Raw genomic sequence first — 26,190 nt, forward strand, 5'->3', positions numbered from 1 at the left:
ATTCGCCCGTTTTCTTCCAAAGGGTCGCGTTGCCAAAGTAAAGAGATAGGCTTTTTGTAGATCGGTCAAATTCGATCTGGATGGACTCGTTTTGAACCTTTTCAAAAGAATAAGGAAAAGCGTCGATGACTTATGGAGAGTAAGATGGTTCTTTGTTCTTTGTTCCGTAATTGAATATGAACGAAGAATTGTTCTTTAAATAGAGTATGCACGATTCTGTCAAATATTTATGAATTTATAAAAATGTGTAAACAACTTATTATACGTATATTATAATATAAATTAAAATAAAAGTTAAGAAGAACTTCTTTTGAAAAATGCGAATAAGCCAGATATTTAATTCTGAAATCGAAAATGTCTGTACAGTCGAATTCGCCAGCATGTATATCAAGCATGTACGATGTGAATCTTAATTTATTTCAACGTATCATTTTAATTTCCTGCAACGATATCTATTCATACGACACACGATCACTAACTCCGATCCTAATAAAAAGACGAATGCTTCGGTTATTGTAGGAAAATATGTACGAAATATCTTCGTCAGAATCGGCTAGGGGCGCTAATTTGTCTTTGCTGCTTTTTATGAAATTCATTATCAATGTATAATTTTCTGCCTAGTTTGTGTTATTGTAACATATTTTTATCAATATATTACAATTTAACACATATAAAAATCGTGCATACCCTCTTTAAAACTTGTTCAAGCTATACATATTTGAGAAAAGTTTTCCGGGAAAAATAAAACATACTTCTATTAAATACAATTTAATTAAATTATTGAATTGAATAAGAATAAGTAATAAGGTCATATGGAATATTATATATTCTAGCCTAATGAGCAACAGTTGCTGTGTAACTAAACAAGCTAACACTACAGATATATGAGATATACATATATTCGAAATATATTTGTCAATTGCGTGTAGGCAAAGTACTTTAACACTTATGATGTTGTATTATGGTGAATGTTCAGATATTTCCTTCGCGGTCAAATTGGCATTCGCTACTTTGAATTTTAACTTATAAAACCCATATCAATATTTCGTCTGTATCAATGTCATCAAACAATTTATTCTATCACATTCTATCACATTTCTATTCAAAGGGACATTTTCACAGATTGTCGAAATGACCATTTTCCAACTATTTCTGAAATAGTAAAAATATAAAAGAACACTTTACGTCTAGGAATGAATGACTATTGACGTATACTTACACTAAAATAAATTTAAAGCCTCTATAACACTCAAAATCAACGAAACTTTAGTAAAGTATTTCGTAAAATAAAATTAACATCTTAACAATCAGTGTTCCTTATAGCAATAGCCACAATTTCAACGCTAGATGTGGTATGATTACATAATTTTTTGTAGATATAAAGTGCTCTTTTTTATTTATTTGTGACACAATGTTAATTTCCCGCGAATATATCTATTCATACGACACACGAACACTAAAATGGTAACATGTTAGAGTTCATGTGTCGTATGAATAAATATTGTTGCGGGAAATTAAAATGGAATTAGATATGCAAAACAATAATAAAAACGAGCATTTTGTATCTAAAAACATCTATTTAACAAGACCACATCTGGCGTTGAAATTTCAGCAATTGCCATAAGGAGCAATGATTTTTAATTGTTTAGCTTTATTTAACGAATTGTTGTACGAACTCTTCGTTGATTTTGAGTAGTAATTTTACTTTAATTAGTTATCTTCATTGGAATTTTATTTAATTGCTAAGCTTTACATACGCGAAACCACTTTGCACTTTGCAGTGTTTTTGTTCGTCTTGGTACTTTTTGCAAAAATACGTGGATTGCTTAAGCGATACCTTTGTAATCCAAAGGTCAATGGTTCGAGCCCAGATGCGTCAACACTTTTTCTTTTGTTTTGTCCTGCTTATATTTGTTATCATACTGTAGCTCTTAAGTACCGATTGTTTGATTGATCATTTAAAAGCATTTAATGTCGCACTTGAAAGTTTGTCCAATATCTTTAAACAAGTCCATTTAGTTGTATTTATCAAACTCCATTTCCTTATTCGATGCATGCTAAATGATGAAACTTGAACCAGCTCCTTATTCAAGCACAAAAACTGTAATTATTAGTATTCTTTAAATCTTAAAACTAAAAAAAAACACGTTCCTTATTCCTTAATCATAAAGAATAACGAACTGACATTATCTAACTTTACATGGATCACATTCATATTGGTTGGCAATTAAAAATAATTTTGGTAAAAAATATCTAATTTTATTTTTAATGATAATTAATTTCTATTTTCTGGCTGAATAAGGAAAACAGAACCAGTTTCTTATACCTTATAAATTCCGAGTAAGGCGCTGGCATTCACGAATTTAAATTAATACATTACAATAACCAAAGTATACATCCTAAGTATGAACACAACTGCTCATTTAGTTACAATATTACAGACAAATATTGTTTAGCATTCTTTCTTAGATTTATTCTTAAATACATAAGACATTTCTTTTTCGCGGCTGAATAAGAAACAATGAGCCAGTTCTTTATTCATTATTCAACCGCATAAGGAACAGGTTCAATCAAGTTTATATGAAAACTTCGCATTCGAAAATGTATTGACATAACAATCATTTTTATATATTATGATTACGAATGCCTATTTATTTCCCAGTTCCCTTTTCGCGGCCAAATAAAACACAAGGAACCATTATATTTGTTCTAAAATATTTATAACGTTATATCTACCAAACTGTACCAAATAATTATGACACTAATTGTTCGTGAAATCATGAAATCAAATACCTAATTTAATTATTATACCACATTTGTCATTGAAAACAATATTAAAAAATCAGCTGAAGAAGGAAAAGGGAATCATTCTGTTATTCAAAACTCAAACCGTAAAGAATCGGCACTTTCTCACTTAACAAATAAAAGTTCACTGTTCAGAACATTTATATACATTTAAACCGGGCTTGAATCTGGGTTATGTGCGTTAAATAAAATGTCACCGGGACAAATCTTACATAAGATTGAGTTGCCAACAATCTTAAAGAAACACTTTTATTTAATCTTGATGATTCTTTGTAAGAGTGTTTATTTTGACACTATTGTTGCTGAATTCGGACATGGAGAACGTGCTTTATAACGAAGTCAAAACAAAACAAACTAATAACAACTCCATATGCCACATTAAAAACTGAATTATGATGAAACTAGGACATAATGTTAGTATAATGTATCATTTGTCATGTAGTCATATATTTAAATATTTTTCTTGAAACAGCTCTTTATTGTTTTTCAAACCTAATAAGAAACTTTATTTTCAAACAATAGGAAAAACGTAATATACATAAAATGAATGTTTTATATGTGCTGGACATTGTACGTGTCGAGTGTAAATATCTCGAATATTAATTAAGTATTGTTATGTTCCTGAAATCAGGAGTTATGTTTCCGGTTTGATTTTTTTTTAAAGAGGACTTCTTCGTTTTTAATTTTATTTGTAGAATTACTTTAGAAACTAAAAAAGTTTACGTATTTTATATGATATTTGAAGAACTGGATTTTCCGTGAAAACCCGATATACATGTAAATAGGTAAAATTTAAATATTGAATCGAAAACTAGTCATTTTTCCTGATTCGAATAAGGAATAAGGAAAAAAATAACATGAACCAACTAACTCCCATCATGGATAAAAATGATGATAAGTTATGAATTCGCAGTTTTATGCGCAAAGGCAGAGCAATATTTCGTTTAATCGTTTGCACAGAAAAGATCATCGGTGATTTCATGTCACGTTCGAGATAACGATTTTATGAATTTATTTGATCATTCAAAACGAAAACACGGTGTAAACAATATTCTTATTACAATGTTCATGGTTATATGCAATCGTCACCCACCTTAAACACGACTGCTGTGAATATTGTTGAATCATTATTATCTTGAAGCATGTAATCCAACCGTGTCTGAATTTCTAGTCTGAAAATAAAACGTTTGGAAACGTTATTGCGATTAGAACAAACATAATTTTCTTTTGATTCGAACATTATGAGTTTTTCTTTTATTTTGTTAATATTTGCTTATTTGGTTGAAGTTGTGGTGTTGATCCCCAATTAATGTATTTCAACATCAATACATTGATAATTTACATTTGCATCGTTAATCGTTTAAATTAAATAGAATGGTTTGAATTAAAATTCAGGTAATCAAGATAAGCAAACTTAAAATTAACACGGCAGGAAAGCGGAAAAAACATTCGCAAATGACAGTGTTACTAATAAACAAAACAATGAATGTCAAATATGACGTATCAGTATGCTATAAATCGTTGCATTCATCATAATACTGTACAGTCTTTGCATTAACGCTTTAATAAGTATACGTTTGTTTAGATCAATATTGATTTAATACTGGCAAGCGTTGACAGCTAATACGTATCAGAAATTGACATACTATAGACATACATATGCAACTAGAAATGTTTTCTCACACGTCATCTATTTATAGGATATATCCTTGAACTGTATAAATTCTTCGACAAATGCTATATCACAATGCAATGTATGGCGATAAAATGGCATAAATAGTCTTATTGGTTGATAAATGTAGCACTTATCATGAGACTGTTGTGAAATGTTTTTTATCGCCAAAGACTTTTCATGAATGTTCTGAATATATTAAGATCATTAAAATGCTTCTAATAGCGACTAAGCATAGGAAGAAGATTATTAAACAAATATAGCCTCTATGATTACCGAACTATCTGTGTTTGTTGTGTGTGTTATTGGAATGTATAAATAAAGAGATATGAATTATATAACATTATGTGTGTTGGTATTCAATCCGTTACTTTACAGCGACACACTTTGTTTATGCAGTGAAGTGTGATTGTTTAATGATTTTAACAATATATGTGTTTCCAAAATTGTATTTAGTAGCTAAAAATTGCTATTTTTTTGTGGCAAGAGATTTTTTTATTGACGACATAAGGTCGCGAAATAAAAATTAGAACCCAATGAAAAACTTTAATTTATTAAATATTTTAATAGCAAATCTGTCGTTATTGTACATTATTATACATGGATAATCATCGCAATCAAAAATTATAATCAGTTGATGGTGTAAAAACAGCTTCGGGCTCGGATACGACAAGAACTTAGTGTATTTAAATTCCTAATACTAAAATAATAATAAAAAATATTAACTATTTTATATTAAATCTAACGGCTTGGAAGATGCAAACAGAATTTTGTTTAAAACATAAATCCATTTTTATTGTTTGGCTGAAATACTTGTTTAATTACAGCGTTTTATTTGTACAAAATAATGTATTAATATTAATTGATTTATTACAAATCATGGTTATCATATAAGCGTTTGTCGGTAAATAAGGTCGCCCATGTTATTATATAAAATTAAATCATGCGTTAGCATCAATTATTACACGTGTTACAAAACCGAATAAGACATCAATCATCAGAAAAATATAATTTGCTAAAAATACTAGAAATCTCTTATTTAATTTGGCGGTGAAAAAGCTTGACGCTTATGAGTGTCACTGTGCAATTTATATAGGCGTGTACCGTGCTTTGAAGCACGACGTCAAACAAATAGTTATTTTATTAAGAAAATAAGTAGTTATATAATGCAGAATGAATATTATTTTAATGGTGCGCCGAAAGTTGCATCGCCCGAGTTCATTTTGTTTCAAACACGATAAACATTCAATTGTTTATATATACTTTCTAAAGGTGGAAAAAGACATAATAAGTAACCAACAAAACAATTGATAATAATACGTCCAAAACTTAAAATAAAACTTTAAAGTACGTCAATGTTAACATGATATCATGACGTCAAAGTGATGCAAACATTAATGACATCATTCAAAAGTCTCGTTTTTCCAGCCGTGAAATACGGAAACTGCTTTGACACTGTGGATTTTAGACTTTCTATTATGCAGCTTGCGTTTTGAAAGAAAAAATACCCTATAATTAAGACAGATTAGCCACAGGTTTAATAAATTATAATTCACAAGTTACCCATTGTTTGATTTCAGGAACACATATTCTCCGTGACCGTTGAATGAGTAATTGTAGGACGGGCTGCCAACTGTCTGTATCACCGGATCGCCCCAAGACAGAGCTGGAAGAAGTAACTTCGTCCGTAATGTAATAGCTTTGAATAAGACCACGTCACACGAAGACACATTTTAGCGGAATTATTTTGACATTTGTTAAATTCTCTGCAACACGGACATGTATAAAACAGATATTAATACGTACGATATCTGGTTGAAAATTGAATATTTATGTTTGAGAATGGGCGAGTGAAGAAGAACAGATGGCTTAAGCCAGACTCGCAAACTAGCAGCAAACTCGTGGTATGACGTAGGACGGTGCAATGCAACAAAAAGCTTGGCACGGTAAACAGAGGGCGAGCTTTTTCAGCATTTCTTCGACATGGGTACGAGAACAAACGTACGATGGCATAGAGGTGACATTCACTCCTCTTGTTTTAAATTGCACTCCTCTTTTTTTCTATCGCGTGGCCTCGACTTAGTAACTCGAGGCCACGACTTACTTACTCGTGGCCACGAGATAGAAAAAAGAGGAGTGCAATCTTTAAAAAAGTGGTGCAGTAAATAAAAAAATGGTGCATTAAACAAAAGAGGAGAGAAATTTAGCTAGCTCGAGATCCCATCTTTAAGTTAGCTAACTCGTGGCCACGAGGTTTTAAATAGTTAAAGGGACATCACTGTTTTTTACTTAACTATTATCCGTAAGAGTTATCTTTATATATGAATATGCTATACAGTTTGTTAAACACTTGTAGCTTAGACATAACAGAATAAACATGTAGCCACATACGCCTTGAGTTATATAAATTACACCGGCTAGACTACAACAGCCGCTACGTGGATTTCATAGAACGACACGTGACCAATATCTACCCGACATCAGTAAATATGGAACGCCATAGCTGTCTTACGTTGTAACATTTCTTTCTGTCTTCTTTAGAAGATGTCTTATTATGTCAAACCGTCGTGATATCTTGTCCATATTTGTTGTTGTCTTGTCAAAACATAGTCGTATTATGTCAAACCGTCTTGTTATCTTGTCTGAATGTGGTGCTGACTTGTCTAAATACAGTCTTTTTATGTCAAACAGTCGTGTTATCTTGTCCAAATCTAATGCTGACTTGTCAAAACACAGTCTTATTATGTCAAACCGTCGTGTTATCTTTTCCAAATGTGATAATGACTTATCAAAACCCTGTCTTATTATGTCAAACAGTAATCTTGTCCAAATGTGATGTTAACTTGTCAAAACACAGTTGTACTTTGGCAAACCGTTGTGTTATCTTGTCAAAATCTGGTGATGACTTGTCAAAATACAGTCTTATTATGTTAAACCGTTGTGTTATCTTGTCCAAATGTGATAATGACTTGTCAAAACACAGTCCTTTTATGTCAAACAGTCGTGTTATCTTGTCCAAAGCTGGTACTGAAATGTCAAAATACAGTTCTTCTATGTCATACCGTCGTGTTATCGTGTCAAAATCTGGTGCTGACTTGTCAAAACACAGTCTTCTTATGTCCAACCGTCGTGTTATCTTGTCCAAATGTGATATTGACTTGTCAAAACACAGGCCTTTTATGTCGAATCGTCGTGTTATCTTGTCCAAATGTGATGTTGACTTGTCAAAATACAGTCTATTATGTCAAACAGTCGTGTAATATTGTCCAAATATGGTGCTGACTTGTCAAAATACAGTCTTATTATGTCACACCGTCGTGTTATCTTGTCAAATTGTGATTTTCACTTTTCAAAACACAGTCCTATTATGTCAAACGGTCGTGTTATCTTGTCCAAATCTGGTGCTGACTTGTCAAAACACAGTCCTTTCATGTCAAACAGTCGTTTTTTTCTTATACAAATGTTGTGCTGACTTGTCAAAATACAGTCCTATTATGTCGAACCGTCGTGTTATCTTGTCCAAATGTGATGTTTACTTGTCAAAATACATTCTTATTTTGTCAAACAGTCGTATTATCTTGTAAAAATCTGGTGCTGACTTGTCAAAATACAGTCATATTATGTCAAACCGTCGTGTTATCTTGTCCACCAGATTTTGACAAGGTAACAGGACGGTTGGACATAATAGGACTGTAATCAAAGTCAAAATCAAAGTTAGGCAAGATAATACGACGGTTTGACATAATAGGACTGTGTTTTGACAAGTCAACACCACATTTGAACATGATTACACGACTGTTTGACATAATGAGACTGTATTTTGACAAGTGAACACCACATATCGACAAAATATCACGACGGTTTGACATAATAAGACACCTTCTAAAGTAGACAGAAAGAAATGTAACTACGTGAGACAGCTATGGCAATCAATAAGTCAAGTTCTTGCGCGTTTCAACTCGCTTGAACTCGTAGCCCAAATTCGTCAAATTTAGCAATGTTTTTATTTCACAGTATGGTGATTCGTTTAATGCTTTTAATGATGTATTCTAACAACTTTGCATTGATTACGCTTATAGTTTTAATTCTGAACTTTTCATTAAAACTTTTCAACATGTGAAATTATCACAGAGTATACAAGGATATCCAGACGGTATCTCATTTAAGAGTATCTATACGCATAAGCATGTCTTTCTCAGTGGATATTGAGTAATAAACTTTGCGGGTATTTATTTATCTTGATCAGCGTTTTTCCCCCATTATTATACTGTCTCTTGTTTAAGCATTTACTGACAGACGGTAATGCTGCGCATCCGTTCGTATAAAATGCAAACAAAAACATGTGTATAAAGTTTGCAGGTCAGCACATAAGATAGTCGTGAAGACTCGGCGATGACCTGTAAATAAACTCTGACATACACACACTTAAAAGTTCAGTGGAGCAGTAGAAAAGCCATTCAGTTCGGAGTTGGTTTCTTACAGTCACGGGGCCTTTCGTTTAGGAGTTTAGCTTTATATTAAAAAGTCAGGTCGGTGTCGATAAATAAAATGTTTCAAGGTTCAACACTGTGCTTTGCAAAGATTGACTTAAATTCATTTCTTGTATTTTGTTTGCTTTTATTTAAATATATTTTTGCACTTATCCATAGTTTAAGCAGTTAAACAGTATTTTTGCCGCTTTTTGCAGCCTGTGCCTCTTATACTGCACTTATGAAGGTCAAGCTTAATCACTAAATAAGTGTAGCATTTAAGCATGCAATATAACATACCATCAAAAACTGCAATTCGGTATTAATTTATATGATTTGAGTTCGCTATACACGCATTTTAATAATTAATGTACGTTAGATCAATATAATTTACCTGGCAAGGGTTTCTCGTATCGTGTGCAATCATCCGTGGGGTAAATGTCGTAATACGCCATGCATACGGATTGGTTATTGCCAAGACAACAGGCGCTGTGGACTTCATCAATTGAAATTACCATTCCATCCATTATAACAAACCCACCGTCAGGATATCCGGTAAGCAATTTACCACTTTGGCTGTATAACATAAGATACATGCAATGCACGTACGATGTTTTTGTAATACGAGTTGCATAATTATGAAGCCCAACGTATTCATACATGGAAAACAGAAAACGTACATATGCTAATTTGAGGAATATTACTAAATAAATTTTCATGAGAATGTTTTTAACATCATTTTTATGACATTTTATTTAACATCTTAAAAACCAAAAAGTTAATATGAAGTAAGAAAGCAACAAATGGACAGTTTATATATCGGGTATCGGTATTCAGTACCTGTAACAGCATCTTTGCTTCACGCCATCGTTGAACTGCCATTCCTCAAAGCAATTCCCGCGCATTTCAAACATAGCGTCCTGCGCCATATCATACTCCGTGCATGCGCAAGGGGTTACTGCATCCTTCTTTGCGGTGCTAAGCGAAATGCGATTCTTATCGGTAAGAAATTTTGCACAGAGTTCGGTGGTGGTCCCTGAAATAAAATATTTAAACGGAGATTAACTCATTTCAATGTCGCGTGTCTGTGATTGCGTGCGTGTATGTCGAAATTAATAAGGTCTCTTTGCGCCCAAGGCTAAATAATAAGCAATAAGAAATTAGCAAACCGAAACTACAACACACTGGATGCTTTAAGTAAAACAACACATAATTAAAAGCGTTACACAATTTTCAAATAATTGTTCACATTTTCTTCGGGAAATACAATAGATTAAATATAAGCGGATATTCTGAAAAGTGTTAAGTGCATCAATATTGAGTCGCGCGTTATATCAATAACATTATCTCACACATTTTGAAATTTACAAAAATTATTAATTACATCATCAAACATGGTTTCAAGTTCATATTCAAACTTTTAAATATGATTTATTGTGTCTAATTATTTTCTGAAGGTTACGAATGAGTCGGCTGATACATTGCTGTTTTAGTATATAATGACCTCGCGGCATCTACTGATGACATATCAAAATATCTTTCAACACAAAGACCCCTTTTACTAAATACAGTAGTTTGTGAGTTCATTTAAATAAGGCAATGCCTATAACAGATTTAATGGAAAACCAGCGTACAACCTTGTGACTTATTGTGAAGTTTACTGCAAATAAAAAAATATATTTACAGATCTCGAAGATTTGAAGTAAGACTTAATCCGTAATTGTTTTATTTTGTCTAAAAAAATCGTTGAATCGTTTACGCAAATAATATCTCTCGAAATTCAGAGTGCTTGGACTATATCGGTAATGAAATTTCAACAATGTCATTTCGTCAAACAAATGGATTCAATAAATCAATTATAAAGCTCAAAACTTGTCGTCCTAGCTTCCTGATCTTGTTTAGAAAGAGCCTTTGGTCAAACATATGTGTAATGCGTGTAATAATAGAATATAACGTTTTCACCTGTTGATTGAAGTCGTAATGATGGTTTTATACCATTGAAATATACACACGTCATCAAATAATTCATTGATGTCCTTGTAAAGCAAATATTCTTTCAATATATGTCAGACATGTTGTGTCGTTAACACACGTTTTATCACCAAAGTGCGCCGCTTGCTGTCAAATGTTATACTTTGATGACGCGTTTTCTGTTTTTGCTTATTGAATACCAAGATATTGAAAACCTTTACAAAATCAAAGCGCTGAAGGAACCGAAGTTCTTCGCTATTGCATAATCTTAGACGCAACTCAGTTTTCAAAATTATGTTATAGCTTTATAAATCGCAAGTTTGAAATGAACACAACTCATTCAAATTTATAGTTTGTCTTAACCCACACGTCGAGATGTGTGTGCACTGTTTATCATCATATTCATGTTATAGAGATAACTTAGACAAAATAACAACAACATGTCTCTTTGTTTGACGTTCTGAAAGCATTAAAACTATGATGAAAATGGTATTATGAGAACCAGTTAATATAAAATAAAGTTTGCAATCACCATCATATTAAATTAGTATTGTTGGAATATCGAATACCTATCACACTAAGAATATAAAATCATGATGGAAATTCCCTTAACACAACTTGTTTGACAACATATACAATGCAAAATATACAATAAGATAATTGATAAAAATATATAAAAAAATTAATCTGCGAGCAGTACTTTTTACTCACGAATAAGGTAGTCATTAAGACTGCGCTCTTGACCCATACTTTGTTGCTGATGCATTACTTTTTTACCTATTAGTTAAGACGGTGTCAACCCGTCTCTGGCCTTAACATCGGTATAAAACACTCATGCGCTTTTGCGGCGTTGCTGTTGTACCCAGTTTTTCACCTTAAACGACCTCTAAATAACTCCAGCAGGCACGAATGAATACATTCGAATATTTTAAAGGCGGATTCGAGATAAATTCCCTGAAATGTGGCTGCATCAATGTGTCTGTGCACAGCGTAAAGGATGTAACACTGTTCAATGTACGGACTTTCGGACTACTCTGTTCATGTTCAAAAGACACATACACACAATATGTGGCCCAGTTACAATTCCGCGTTAAAATCCATCTAGCAGAATTTCAGAGTATGTACTCGGTCACTAAATCGTAAGGGGAAGACGTACTTGACTATCGATAGATAAACACATTTAATCTTTCAAGATGAAAAAAACAACACTTCCGAAGTAGTATCGTGTCAGGTTCCAAAACGCCTTAATAGGCTAGCCTTATTTTCCAGTTTGCTTTATTTGCCTTTTCTATTTCAATTTTATATCGAAATGCATTGTGCTAAAATATGCCATTTACAAGTCGCAATGAGATTTTAAAATACCCGTGTCATGCGAAAATGGGCCTTATGCTATATGCGCCCATCATAGTAATTGGCAACCCAGCCTGTGCATCTCTCCGTCTGGTCAGGAGATACACAATGGTACCATAAAACCTTGAGTGCTTTCATAGCGGACAGCATCGCCTCTGACCACACCTCGCAAATGCACAGGCTGGGCTTGAGCTACGCTGGCCGAAACGGCATAAGACCCATTTTCCCCTGATGCGGCTATGAAAGTATGATTTGAATGTTTCGAAAGAAAACTGCGTATTTAATATTAACATACGATATATTTCGATGGTGAATAAAATAAACTCATTATCAGCCCTGTGAGGACACATATGATGTGAACTCCCATATTATAATTTGTATCTAATAACACTTATGTGTGGTTTGACTATAAAAACACACACATTTCATGCGGTGAATATACGACTAACAGGTGTAAACCCACACACACACAATAGTTTAATTTTTGTTTTTATTAAATTATTTAGAAACGTTTAACTCAAAATCTATTTTAAAGTCAGCATTTTCGCCGAATACCTTTTTAAAAAAAAGATGTTTCTTGTCATATTTAGTGTTATATATATATATTACTCGTTTTGGGCGAAATATTGTCATTGTCTATATTATACATGTAGTTATTGGCGAACTAATGCTAACGTTTTATAAATTGGGAACTGTGAATATAAAATACTTAAACTTATACTATTGTGTTGTTATTACCCGTGCAATTGAGAATACATGAGAGATCGCCGCTATCTGTTGAGAACAAAACAACGTTTCCCAGACATATCAAATTTAACCCCACTGTACTAGCTAGCACTATCAACGAAGCTACGCAACCGATGCGTGATAGTGTATTGGACTATCGATATCCCACTATACATGTTGATCAGCAGCAGTTTTTTTTTTTGCCTTATCTATTAATATCCTCAGAATTTAAGTGACTCGTGCTGCGCAAAATATACCACGCGATTAAGACGCAACACATAGTGGACTATTTTAATTATTCTTAAACATTTCCTTCAGCGAAACGTATAATTCAAAACTGTTTTATTGATTCTTTTCTGTATACGCTCCGTTCAAAAATATTCAATTTATCACGATATTCACCTGATGTGTCCATTTGCGAATGACTAAAGCGGAAGAACTGAAACCTCTGACATAAATGATGCATCTCTTTCTGGACGCAGATGCGCAGTTATCAGGTTCATTGTTGTCAGATAGCATCGTTGCTTCGTAGATATGAAATGTTGCTTTTATTCTATATATTTAAATGCACTATGGTTAAAGTTATGTTTGTAAATTTGGACGGCAAAATTTTGCGCATTATACGTAGTATGTACCAATTTGTCAAAGCATGTGTAAGACGTTATAACACATACTTAAAGTGTTTTAATAAAGCTATCGGACTAAGACAGTGGGAGACGATTTTGGTGGACGATCTTGAAATGTTTTTTTCAAAATAGACATAATGCGGGAAAACATATGCAAAACATATGTTTAATTCTACTTCTGTTTGCAGACGATTGTATATTTATCGTTTATATGAACATTTTAATACATGGGGTTTGTAAGTTAACATACCAAAAACCACAATTATTGTTTTCCGCAAACAAGCTACCTTACGTAATGAGCGTTGTGTATACGGCCAAGCAAACATTGTGAACGACTTTACATATCTGAATGTAACACTTTATTATACATGGAACTTCAATCTCAATACTAACACTTTGCGTAGTAAGGGCTTGAATGCACTCAACGTATTGTTGTCAAACCTGAAAACTTATAGTTGTAAGGCTTATGTAGCTTTGTAGTTATTTGATGCTTTTGTGTCTTCAATTATCACATACTCGTGTGAAATATGGGAATTCTCAAAGTTTAGCGAGTTTGAAAAATTGCAGTTTCTATTATGGAAAGCTGTTCTTAAACAGAATTAATGAAATACGAATAACAATTCTTTTCCCACTTAAAATCATGTCCAGTGTTGTGTCTAATTTGCTTTATTATATTGTTTTTGTGATGTGTGTTTTTTTCTCTATAATATCATGTTTTATATATGAACGGATGTCCATGTTGTTGACTAAAGTCTGTTAGTTTTCAAGGGTTTGTTTCATTTGTTTGTCAACTATATATTAGGCTGAGCTAATAGCGTTTTTATACACGTTTGAGTACAAATGTTATGAAATATGTTTGTAACTTAAAAAAAAATGAATACAGTCTGTTTTGTCAAAGTATCTTTACATACACCTACTGCGTTTGTATTTATGGTAATCTTAGTATTCTTTACCTGTAAACAGGACTTGTTTTGTGGTGATTGTTTGTTTCGATTGTCGAAATCAACACCGTATTATTTACCATGTTATTGCTACTGGCACGATGATGAGAATTATCTAAATAATAAACTTTGCTTTACATGAAAACAATCACTATTTACTAGAGAAGCTCATTCCTCGTCACCATCATATTCTAATAAAATATAAAAAAATAACAAGAAGTACCGTTGAAAACGATGGATGCTCCCCTTATGTTCCTAATAAAGTAAACAGGTATTAATAATAATTAATGACAATAATAGTATACACTCACTCTTTCTTTAAAATGGAACTTAAACCCAAATAACACTATGGTCACTAAAGTACACTGGCTGAATATGAGTCATGACTTGATCCTGTCTGTTGTAAAATACCATGTCTAAAACACTGCCTGTCTTACACGTTGGACTTCGAATCAGGTTTCGAAATGTAGAAAACTTCTGACTATTTAGGACTTCCTTGTTGAAGTCCCCCAGAATAAATATCCTATCAGTGTCCGAAATGGCCCAAGTGACCTCAAACCTCATCAAAAGGTAGAGGACCATGCAAGGTACCTACATGCAAACATATAAATTATATGATATAATAGATATGTCAAATATTGAAAGCGCTATGAGAAACTGTAACCAAAGTTTGACCATGAGAAAATCTATTTTTTAACCTCGGTGATCTTGACTTTGACCCCAGTGACCTCAAACCTCATCAAAAGGTAGAGGTCCATGCAAGGTACCTACATGCCAAATATGTAAGAGATCGGTAAAATATTGAAGGTGCCCTGAGAAACGGTAACAAAAGTGTGACGGAAGGAAGGAAGTAAGAGATATGTCAAATATTGAAGGCGCTATGAGATACTGTAACCAAAGTTTGACCATGAGAAAATCTATATTTTAACCTCGGTGACCTTGACCTTGACCCCAGTGACCTCAAACCTCATCAAAAGGTAGAGGTCCATGCAAGGTACCTACATGCCAAATATGTCAGAAAATGGTAAAATATTGAAGGCGCTATGAGAAACGGTAACAAAAGTGTGACGGAAGGAAGGAAGTAAGGAAGGTCAATAGCCTCGGTGACCTTGACCTTGACCCCAGTGACTTCAAACCTCATCAAAGGTAGAGGTCCATGCAAGGTACCTACATGCCAAATATGTAAGAGATCTGTAAAATCTGAAAGGCGCTATGAGAAACTGTAACACAAAAGTGACGGAAGGAAGGAAGTAAGGAAGGACAAACTGGCAACTAAATGCTCCTCGAAAATTTTCGGGGAGCATAAAAAGGTAATAGTGACAACCGAATTGTACTGTTTCGGGAGCGCGAAGCTGCTAGTGTCCAAATACCTATATGTTTTTAGTGTGTAAATTCACGTAACATTTTAATTTAAATAAAGATTTCATTATAAAATGATCTAAATGTAAACACATTACAAACGAACCTGTATTTTAGAATTATAAATTTACATCGGAAATAATGCACACAATGAGAAAGCATTGACCCATGAAACTACTGAAAAATACGTCAATTTACGAGAAATATATTGCAGACCATGTATTTGGGAAGAGTCAAAATGCATCTAGTGTTCCTTTATATGAATCGTTGTGCATGCAAATTATTCACATGTGCATGTCTTAATTATATTCAGGCCTTTTTTTCACTAAGATATATATTTTTAATTAATTGTTGTCATTTATAACGTATTGGTAGCATTGATTTATGTATTCATTATACTTGATTTATGTTTTCCTGATGCTTAAATTCTGTATTTATTTACCAAGAAGCAGGTATACATAGAGGATATTTGTTGGATTCGGTGGATTATCGATTTTAATTCACGAGTGATCATATAAAATAATACTTTCGCCACTCGTGAAAATATATTTTTTCTATGATCACTCGTGAATTAAAATCGATATTCCACCGAATCCAACAAATTTTCTTTTTATTTTATGCTTTCTTTCACAGTTTATATACATTGTTAAAGAGTTTAACTAAAGAACTTCGCTGGGATAATGACGTCAATTCGTAAAATAAAAACGTCATTTCACAGTAAACAGTGAAAATTATCGATAATTTTCACTGTTAATTTTCACTGTTTGAATCAGTGAAATTATCAGTTTTAATTCACTGATATTACTCTATAAACCACCGGAAAGCATAAAATAAATACTAATAATATGCTGTCATTATCATTGTGAACAAATTTATTAATATTTTTTATACAATGTTTATTGTTATTTAATACTTTAATAAAGCAATTTAACTCTTTAAGACATGGTGTTACTCCTAGTCTACTTCTATGTTAACAATTGGAATAACACAGTCAAAAATTACAATTGATGTACACTGATTTTTGCGCAAGAAGAAAATCCAAAGCTGATAACAAATATATTTATCCTTATTTATCGCATTTACATTGTTCTCAAACGAAGCATATTTAATGTAAAAGATACGATTGAGTTTAAAACGGCATGCAACATGACGGACAAAAGTTGTATTTGAATAGTGAGTCCTGCTTTCAAAGACCTTATTGAGTGCCGCCTAAAATTGGCGTCGATGGTCACGATTTTATTATAAAAATTTAATTTAAGCACAAGCACTTCTTACTTTTTAATATAAAATTTACATCACGCGAAAATGAAACAAACTGATTGCATTAATTCGCGTTTAATTATTTATAATGAAATATTGCTTACGGGACAAGTATATATACAATCAAAGTAACCAATTGTTCATGTTACAGCAAAATATCGACATAGACACAAAACGGCCCATTCAATAGCCAAGCTTAATATCCTCTGACCGGACCGTGTATCCCATAAGGATTGCATTAAGCTGGTTTTCTACTTTTTATACTTGCATAGGTTAAAAAAAAATACAACTCAAAATTCAACTCAATAACATAAACATCATAGTTGGTACATATGACTTGTAAATACACGTCACATTAATCAATGTATGTTGACGCCGCACAATAGTGTTTTTTAAAATATTTAAATTATTATATTTGGTATTTTCCAAACCTAACACTTAGCGGGTGTGTATGTAATAGGCCTACTTGTCATAACCAGTTCGTTGTAAAAGATAAATGTCTATGAGAAAGAGGTATTTTTTGTTTATACTAATTAGCATAATGAGATACGAACATATTCATTTACAAACATACTTAGGTAATTGTACTTATGACGGACAATAATTTTCCCCTGGATTACATCGACAAAATACAGATATTTATGTTTCATTTTGTTATTGCACACTCACGTTATAATTTCACAAACTATGAATAGTTACCACCAAATCTATTGAAATATTAAATGCATTATGGGATACACATCGTCAAACTGTACACAACCTATAACTTCTCATAAAGTCAGCTATATATATATATATATATATATATATATATATATATATATATATATATATATATATATATATATATATATATATATATATATATATATATATTGTTGCTTCTTGTTTGAGATACGAATATAATTTACTAACCGATGTTTACAGCGTTCGCTTCGTTGATTTTCATTGGATCAGTCAACAAAAACACAATTATTGGAAACAAGCCGAATGCTTTTGCCATTCTGTATCTCACTAATTCGGCTTTGTCAATACTTATTCTTGCTCTATTTCTATCTTAACTTATTTACGTTTCTTTAAAATGTATCACCCATTCAACGCGTAGGTTTTATGTAAATTTGTTTAGAAGGTTCGTTTGTTGATTTGCAATAAGTTGTGTATATGTTATTTTGTAACATCACTTAATCATAAAAACCGCGTGTATGGAATAATGTCAGAGCATTTTAACGCTACGTCGGAAATTTGGTCGATTGTTTTGTTTAATTCCACACCAGAATCTTCAACACAATCTATTGTACAATATGAGCACATATAAACCAATACAAACTTAAATTCCGTATTATGCCTAGGTTTACAAACAATACTTTGGCGAGACAGTTACCGGCGGTCAACTAATAATCGTATTTCATAGCGCGAGTCTCACATATATTTTTCTCCTTTAATAAGAAACAACTTTTGCCATGTATCCTGCATGTCGACAGTTTCACACAACCGCTTCGCTGTTAAAATATTCTGATATGACAAATGTCTATCAAGATTTAAACTAAGACGACGACGTCCCGTTATCGAGTTGTTATCCGTAGCATGGCTGTGAGGAGTGGAGATTTAAAGGACCACTTGACAGATAAATTACTTAAACGAAATTCATATTCTCAGTTATGGGATAGCAATGTTACAATGGAAATATTATAATCTCCAACCTAAATTTTTACCCGTATGCTGCTCTGTTTATAAGTGCTAATTAAATGTGTATACGATATGTAAAATGTGTATTATTTGTATATAATATAGATATGTGATATGCGTATCCGATATTTTTATGTGAACAATCCACGTGAGTTGTTTAAACAAATAAAACAGTTGATAATGCTTATTTTTGGAAATAAAATGTATTCTCACACGTCTTTTAAAAGTGAACGTAAACAGGATAAAACAATTTACAATTTCAATATGTTTTTGAAGGATCCTTCCATGGAATGATGGAATAAGAATGCTTTATAACAGAGTTGATAATGTTAAGTTCTGCTTTGTGCAAAAGTAATGCTTTATCCGCAGTTTTTGCATTAGTCTTTGAAGAAGGCTTTGGTTCAATTTGCAAATTACAAAAATATCTTAATACAAAGAACTCGAACAATATCGTAAATGCGAAATATAAAAGTTTCAATAAATAGACACTGCACCAACATAATTAATAGCCGTTGTAAAACATTAAACGACTTTGGTCAAACATCGATAGTTTGTTCTTTTACGTTTACTTTGTAATCGAAACCATGATATATTGCATTTAATTATGTGCACAAGTCAACAAATCCGTTCATTGATGTTCATTGATGATTTAATTCAAAAAATAGTCTAATACAATATGTTATATAAATGTAATAGGCACAAAAGCAGTACTTATTTACACTAATTTACACAAAAAATCACCACTATGCAAGATATTTAAAAAATATATATATACATTGATACATAAAATAACTTGTCCTTCCATAAACGAAAAACAAATGCATTACATACTAGTTTCCGCCCTCCAGGGCGACGCCAATAATTCGTCCAGGTTTGTTGGCGTCGCCCTGGAGGGCGGCGACTAGTATGTAATGCAATTTTTTTCGCTTATGGGAGGAGAAGTTATTTTACGGATCAATGTATATATTTTTGTTTTAAGAACATCTCGCATAGTAGTGATTTTTTGTGTAAATTAGTAAAAATAAGTACTGCATTTGTGCCTATTACATTTATTACAATATTTATTGCCAATAATGCAAAGCTAATTGTTTTAATTAATAACTGATCCACAACTGATCACAGGGGAAAGATCACAGGGACTGGGCAAATACGCGAAACTTTCTGGTTTTGTATAAAAATAAATGATGTTTTGTTTAAAAACAAAACATAATCAAAATATATTGTGGTTTTTCTAATTTGCTTATTTAGTGGAGAATCAATGTAGTACGATATTTGACGACCTATCGCGCAAGCAAGTTTATTGGAAGGCGTAGTGGTACGAAAAAGTACAATGTATTAGTTTATTAATAGACATATAATAACGATCGCTATACACAACTTCACCAAATAGCAGTACATAAGTTAATGTCAGCCGGAATAGCTCAGTTGGGAGAGCGTTAGAGTGAAGTTGTTTACGCAACAGTCATCTAAAGGCCCCCGGTTCAATCCCGGGTTCCGGCACGAACGGAACAGTTCGGCGGCTGACAATTTTTTCAGTCAGATTAATAAATATAATAAACCTTTATTTTATGTAGACATTTTAACATCCATTTTACTACAATTGGACATTTGTATTAAAATTAATGGATGCAACGTGGTGACACCGTTAATTAAAATTTATTACATCATTTAAATATCTTATAAAAAATTCACGTGTTTATATATTAACAAATAAATGCAAACAACACATCTATTATCCATGTATTTTTATGGTTGTTTATCATAGGCCTATCCCTACCACATATAAAGCGCAAAGCGCGAAACGTATTATTGATTGTAACAATGAGTTGCGATAAAGGAAGCAGCCGATTATCAAGGAGGAGCTGTGTCCCAGCAACCCGTTTCCCTAGAGTCAAGCACTTCTCGGAGTTTTTTTAAGAACCACATATAGAGCGCGAAGCGCAACACGTATTACTATACTGGTGGTATGGCAGGCCCTTTAGCATTATCCGGCCATTACGTCCATAGTTACCTTTCTTAGAATTTGAGAAATTTTAAAATCCTTGTGCGAAGTCCAAAATTTTCATCCGATTGTTCCCAAACTTTTACAGGTTTTTTATCAATGAGGACCCAACCCAAACTCTATATGAGCAATATCGGACCATAAGTCCAGAATTATGTCTCTTTGAATTTAAAAATAAAAGTGAAAACTGCTTGGTTAGGTGATTATGTCAACAGTTTTCATCAGATTCTTTCCAAACTTACAGTGTCTTCATATCAATGAGCATTTTTACCTCATTTAAAATGAGAAACATCGGGACAATAAGTCCAGAATTTTTTTCTATTAAATTTGACAAAATAAACAATTTCCACTTGTTTAAAAGATTTCACAACTTTCGTCTGAATCTTTCCAAACTTGTTAAGTGTTTTTATATCAGTATTACTCGAACCCTATTGAAAATGATGAATATCGGAGCAATAAATCTATTATGATATTTTACTGAATTTCAAAGTATTGTGAAATGCAGCTTCTTTATACAATTTACAGTTTTCATTCATTTTTTTTCAAACTTTTACAGTGTTTTCATATCAATGAGTACTCAACCCCTATCGTAAATGAGCAACGTAAGAATAAGTTCAGAATCATCTCCCCTTGAAGTTGAGAAAAATATGAAATTACGCTTACAAGATGAAGCAGATTTTTTAAAACCTACACAGTTCTGTTCAATTAATGAAAACTGCACACGGATACCAGTAAAAAAAAGGAAACCAATGTAAAGAAAATGAACTATGAAATATTTGGGGGTTACAACACAAAATCATAGATAATGATTATTTGGGGGTTATTACACAACATCATAAATAATAGTTATTTGGGGGTTATAACACAAAATCATACATAATGGTTATACCAGTATCTTTTTCTATTTTGTTTAAAATAATCGGCCAATATATTAACAGTAGAAAAAAAATCGTTCCATTTAACTTCATTGAGTGTCTTTTACACTGAAATTCCCGACGCCCTTTGATGCTTTGCATCAATACTTATCTTGTTGAATAAAGGAACCAATTGAATATCCTTAAAAGATACTTATTGGGGACTTGCAATATTGTGCACATGTATCAATATTTCAGACCAATATTGATTTGTTCTACTTTTGTTCAACCATTTTTATAGCATTAATAATTGCACGACGATGGCATCAAGATTGAATGACAAGGGATCTCTTAAATATTTCCGGAGATTGTTTTGGTTAAAAATATTTTGATTCAAAGCAAGATTATATGATTTTTTATATGTGTTAATTTGTAATATATTGATAAAATATGTTGCAATAACACAAAATAGGCAAGAAAAATTATACATTAAATCCGAATTTCATAAAATGCAGCAAAGGCAAATTAGCGCCCCGAGCCGATTGTGACGAACATATTTTCCTACAATAACCGAAGCATTCGTCTTTTTATTAGGACCAGAGTTAGTGTTCGTGTGTCGTATGAATATTTATCGTTGCATGAATTTACAATGAACCGTTAAACTAAGTTTAGATTCACATCGTACATGCATGATATACATGCTGGCGAATTCGACTGTACAGCCGTTTTCGATTTCAGAATTAAATATCCGGCTTATTTCGCATTTTTCGCACTTTTTCTTCTGAACTTTTATTTTAATTTATATTGATATATATATAATAACAAAATCGTATAATCTCGCTTTAATGAGTACTTATTGATAACGTCGTCAGGGATCTGCATTCAAAAGTACATGCTTTGTTGTGAAGCAAATATCATCAGATCGAAATTACATACAAATTATGCCACTGTTGAACACATAGGAAGCCCGTGCACAATCGCTCAAAAACAACTCAGCAAAAAATGAACATGGTGAAAACTGAACACTTGCATTAAAATCGATTGAATAATGATGCTTATAAAAGCATTAATAATACGCATGTACACTATTTATGCGGTTTCGTAAACCAAGCATGTTCGAACATATAAATTACAAAATGTATTGTATACAAACGAAACCGTGTTCATTTGAATAAATATATAAAAAAAAAACAGAAAAACACAGATGCTATTTTAGGTTGTATTGCAGTATTTCCGATCTAAGATGACTTTAAAATTATATCAAGTCACTAATGTTTATCTGTATAGTAATTCGTAGAATAAAACGCACTTGTAGTGTTTTAATCACACAATGCTATCAAATCATGCATAGCATCGTAGTAATTTTTTCGAAGCTTAAACAACAATAGCCATTACATTAAACAGTTTAAGTCACAAAGTAATCATGGCTTAATATATATATATATCATTTTCAGTAGCAACGTTTGCATGTGTCAAGGTTTTAAATATCTTAGACTCATCGCAAAAAGAGTCGTCCTTTTATGTTGTAATTAATACGGCGCATTAAGTCCACTGTTAAGTGTACCGGCGTTTTGATAAGATAAATGCAACATGGTAGCCCGAATCGTGATAGTCGAAACATGTTGTGTATGCTGATAGTATAATCTTATTACCGTAATACGTATCATGATATAAAATTGATAACTATGAATGAACAAATGTTTCTGCCTGGTTTAAGCTAGTAAAAAAATTGTTTTTATGTAAAATTGAAATGACTCCAGCTTTGCGGCAGTAATTTAGCGTGGATCTTTCTAAAAGTTGTAGTTCTTCAAAGGAATTTGATTCAATAACGTCTATTTGTGATTGCTTTCCCCATATTCTAAATAGTGTTTAACTAAACATAATTATTATATTATTTCTTTTCATTCAAATGCATAAATGCGCTTGATTTGTTCAAGTATACAGTTTGTCGTTCTGTTTTAAAGTCATTTTCATTAACGGTCTTATTTATGAATAAATGCAAAGGTTTAGACCATTGCATGTAAGTTTCAAGCCATTTCAGTGATGAATTTGGAAAGCAAACTTTGGTACGGCTGATAAAATACACTTATCATGTTATAATGTTCATTACGTTAAGGTATAATTGTTTATCAAGATATGACCATGACTAATTTCATGTTTAGGAACCACTTCCATTTACGGATATCTAAACATAAACATGAATGTATGCCTTACCTTTGCCCAAGCCTGTAATGTTTTCATGCGAAGAATGAAATACTTGTTTATTAGCAACATTAGTGAACAAACATGCTTAAACATATATTATAATATTATTATATTATAATTGAAAATTGTGTAGCTTTAAACCTCATAATAACTCCGCTTACATTTATTTACTTTTAATTAAAGCTTACTCTTAATGTCAAACATGCAATTAATTTATTAATAAAAATCAATTAATCCAACATATGTTTTCTAATGCATTTATTTTGTATTCATGGTTGCGAGAGTAAATTTACTTGCAGTCTGAATATCATAAATAAAACAAAACAGTATGAAGTAGAATGTAATAAGATCAGAGCTGCAAAACACAATAACAAAGAACGATAACTAAGAAGAATGATTCTCCGTTGGTGGATAAAAATATCAGATGGTATATTTTGATGACCCTTCATGACCCCTGACTTTGGTATGCGGTGGTCAAATGTTTATCGCATTCAATTGATAATTTTGACAGATGGCTAACATCAACTGTGAGATTGATTATATTTGTCGGTCAAAACACTGCTATAATATTTAATAAACTTTAAAACCAATTATATCGAAGTTTTTATAAAGCTTTAGATGATAGTCATATAAAATGGTATCGCCTTTAATAAACTACTTAGTCTCTACCAATTAAAATATGTTAATGTCGTAATATTATATTTATATATAATCCAATCATATTTAATGTACTTTATTTTTGTAGTTGATTATTTTTGCCGTTATCAACAGTAAAACAGTTATATAATTTAGGCGGTCAGTTTTCCAGCTCACTGTTTGGCTGGGACAGCTGGTTAACCAATAATTAGTGCAAAAAATTCGTAGTTCATGACCTTAACCAACATATGTTATGTTGCCGGGCAGGGATTAAACCCGCGATCCCAGGATTGTTTTTTAAATCCAGCTCTCTACCAAATGAAATAGCCCGCAGTTTTGAAAGAACTCATTTAACCTGTTCAAATAAATAATTCATTCATAGTTCATTCTCCCAAATAAGACGTGTTCATTAAGAAAGGTCACGCATGCAATTAAAATAGGTTGGTAATATCTCATGAACAAGGTATAATATAACCAGAATACGAAATACTTTAAGACTAATTTAAAACAAACAAAAATAGTGTATATAATTCACGCAGGGTGTTGTTAATATCGTGATGTGAGTTTTTTTTAAAACTATACATACACGTGCGATTCTTTTGTGCATCAGCAAATAAACACCCACTGCCCAATGCTCCCGACACAACAACTCGTAAACAACATAAAAAAGTTTCGGTCACCAATAAAAATACGGTTCCATGCCCGTGAGCGGTAAAAATGCGGTTTTATGAAGTAAGTTCATAAGAATGCGACTTTTGTGGATAAAAACTATTAGACGTACATGTAGTAACTTCTACAATATTAAACTCAAAGTTTCTAGAATGTGAGAATACACTTCTTGTCGATCAACTGGAGACACAGTCACTTGGATATAATGTCATACCATTTATTTATTATTTTGAATGTGTGTGAATCTTGGATTTCAGTATTCGTCGATATTTTTTTCAAAACAGAACTATTTAAAACAACACATTATCAGGACAGTACTTTGTATTACCATCCGCTGCTTGTCAATTGAAGGATTCTCGTGATCGAGTTGTTATCGGTGGAGAACAGGGGTTAAAGGGACATATTGACATATTGGTGCATTTAGTGTTAAAACCAAAACATGCATATCCTAAGAACGGTTTGTACAATTAATATTTAATAGTTGTTTTTTATCTCAAAAAGATATATTTACCACGAACGTTTCACTTAAAAAGATGTGTTTAACAATACATGTGCATTGTCGCATCTGTTAGAACATTAAATCATAATTTGTTTTTTTCTATTGAACCTGTACAGATGACAATGCGTCCCTTGTGTGGAACGTTTGACAATTTCACATGTAAGAGATTTAACAATTTTTAAGGCAATATAGTGTATGTACCCAGTATTACCATTGTATCTCGAACATGGGATAGAAGAGTAACATGATAATCTTTCAGACCTAAATTAAGCTTTTTTTCTAAAAATACAGACGGTTGGCCATCAAGTAGATACGTATATACCCACTTTTTTATCTTTTAAACTAAGTGAAAATAACATTTTTTTTTCGTCAACATGTTTTTGCGGTATATATTATTGTGTTATATTTGGCAGATTGAACAACTTGTTGCGTAACTATGCGAATTGAGGAGCAAGTTATA

General features: G+C 32.2%; 1 protein-coding gene across 3 annotated transcripts in view; it reads right to left on the minus strand.

Moving 5' to 3' along the window:
* Positions 1 to 26,190, minus strand: part of LOC127865824 (uncharacterized) — a 116,701-nt gene that overhangs the window by 52,516 nt on the left and 37,995 nt on the right. For 2 of the 3 annotated variants that reach the window (XM_052405843.1, XM_052405845.1), the window contains exons 2-6: positions 9,787 to 9,982; positions 9,341 to 9,522; positions 6,041 to 6,143; positions 3,899 to 3,977; positions 1 to 97 (exon numbers count right to left, since the gene is read on the minus strand). The exon at positions 1 to 97 is cut by the window's left edge and continues 110 nt beyond it. In XM_052405843.1, the coding sequence (XP_052261803.1) occupies positions 1 to 97; positions 3,899 to 3,977; positions 6,041 to 6,143; positions 9,341 to 9,522; positions 9,787 to 9,982 (657 nt within the window). Of the gene's footprint in view, positions 98 to 3,898; positions 3,978 to 6,040; positions 6,144 to 9,340; positions 9,523 to 9,786; positions 9,983 to 18,094; positions 18,673 to 26,190 lie in introns of those variants that run through there. The other variant, XM_052405844.1, reaches the window with a different exon arrangement.

This window comes from Dreissena polymorpha, chromosome 2, assembly GCF_020536995.1.
Source record: "Dreissena polymorpha isolate Duluth1 chromosome 2, UMN_Dpol_1.0, whole genome shotgun sequence".
Taxonomy (NCBI): domain Eukaryota; kingdom Metazoa; phylum Mollusca; class Bivalvia; order Myida; family Dreissenidae; genus Dreissena; species Dreissena polymorpha.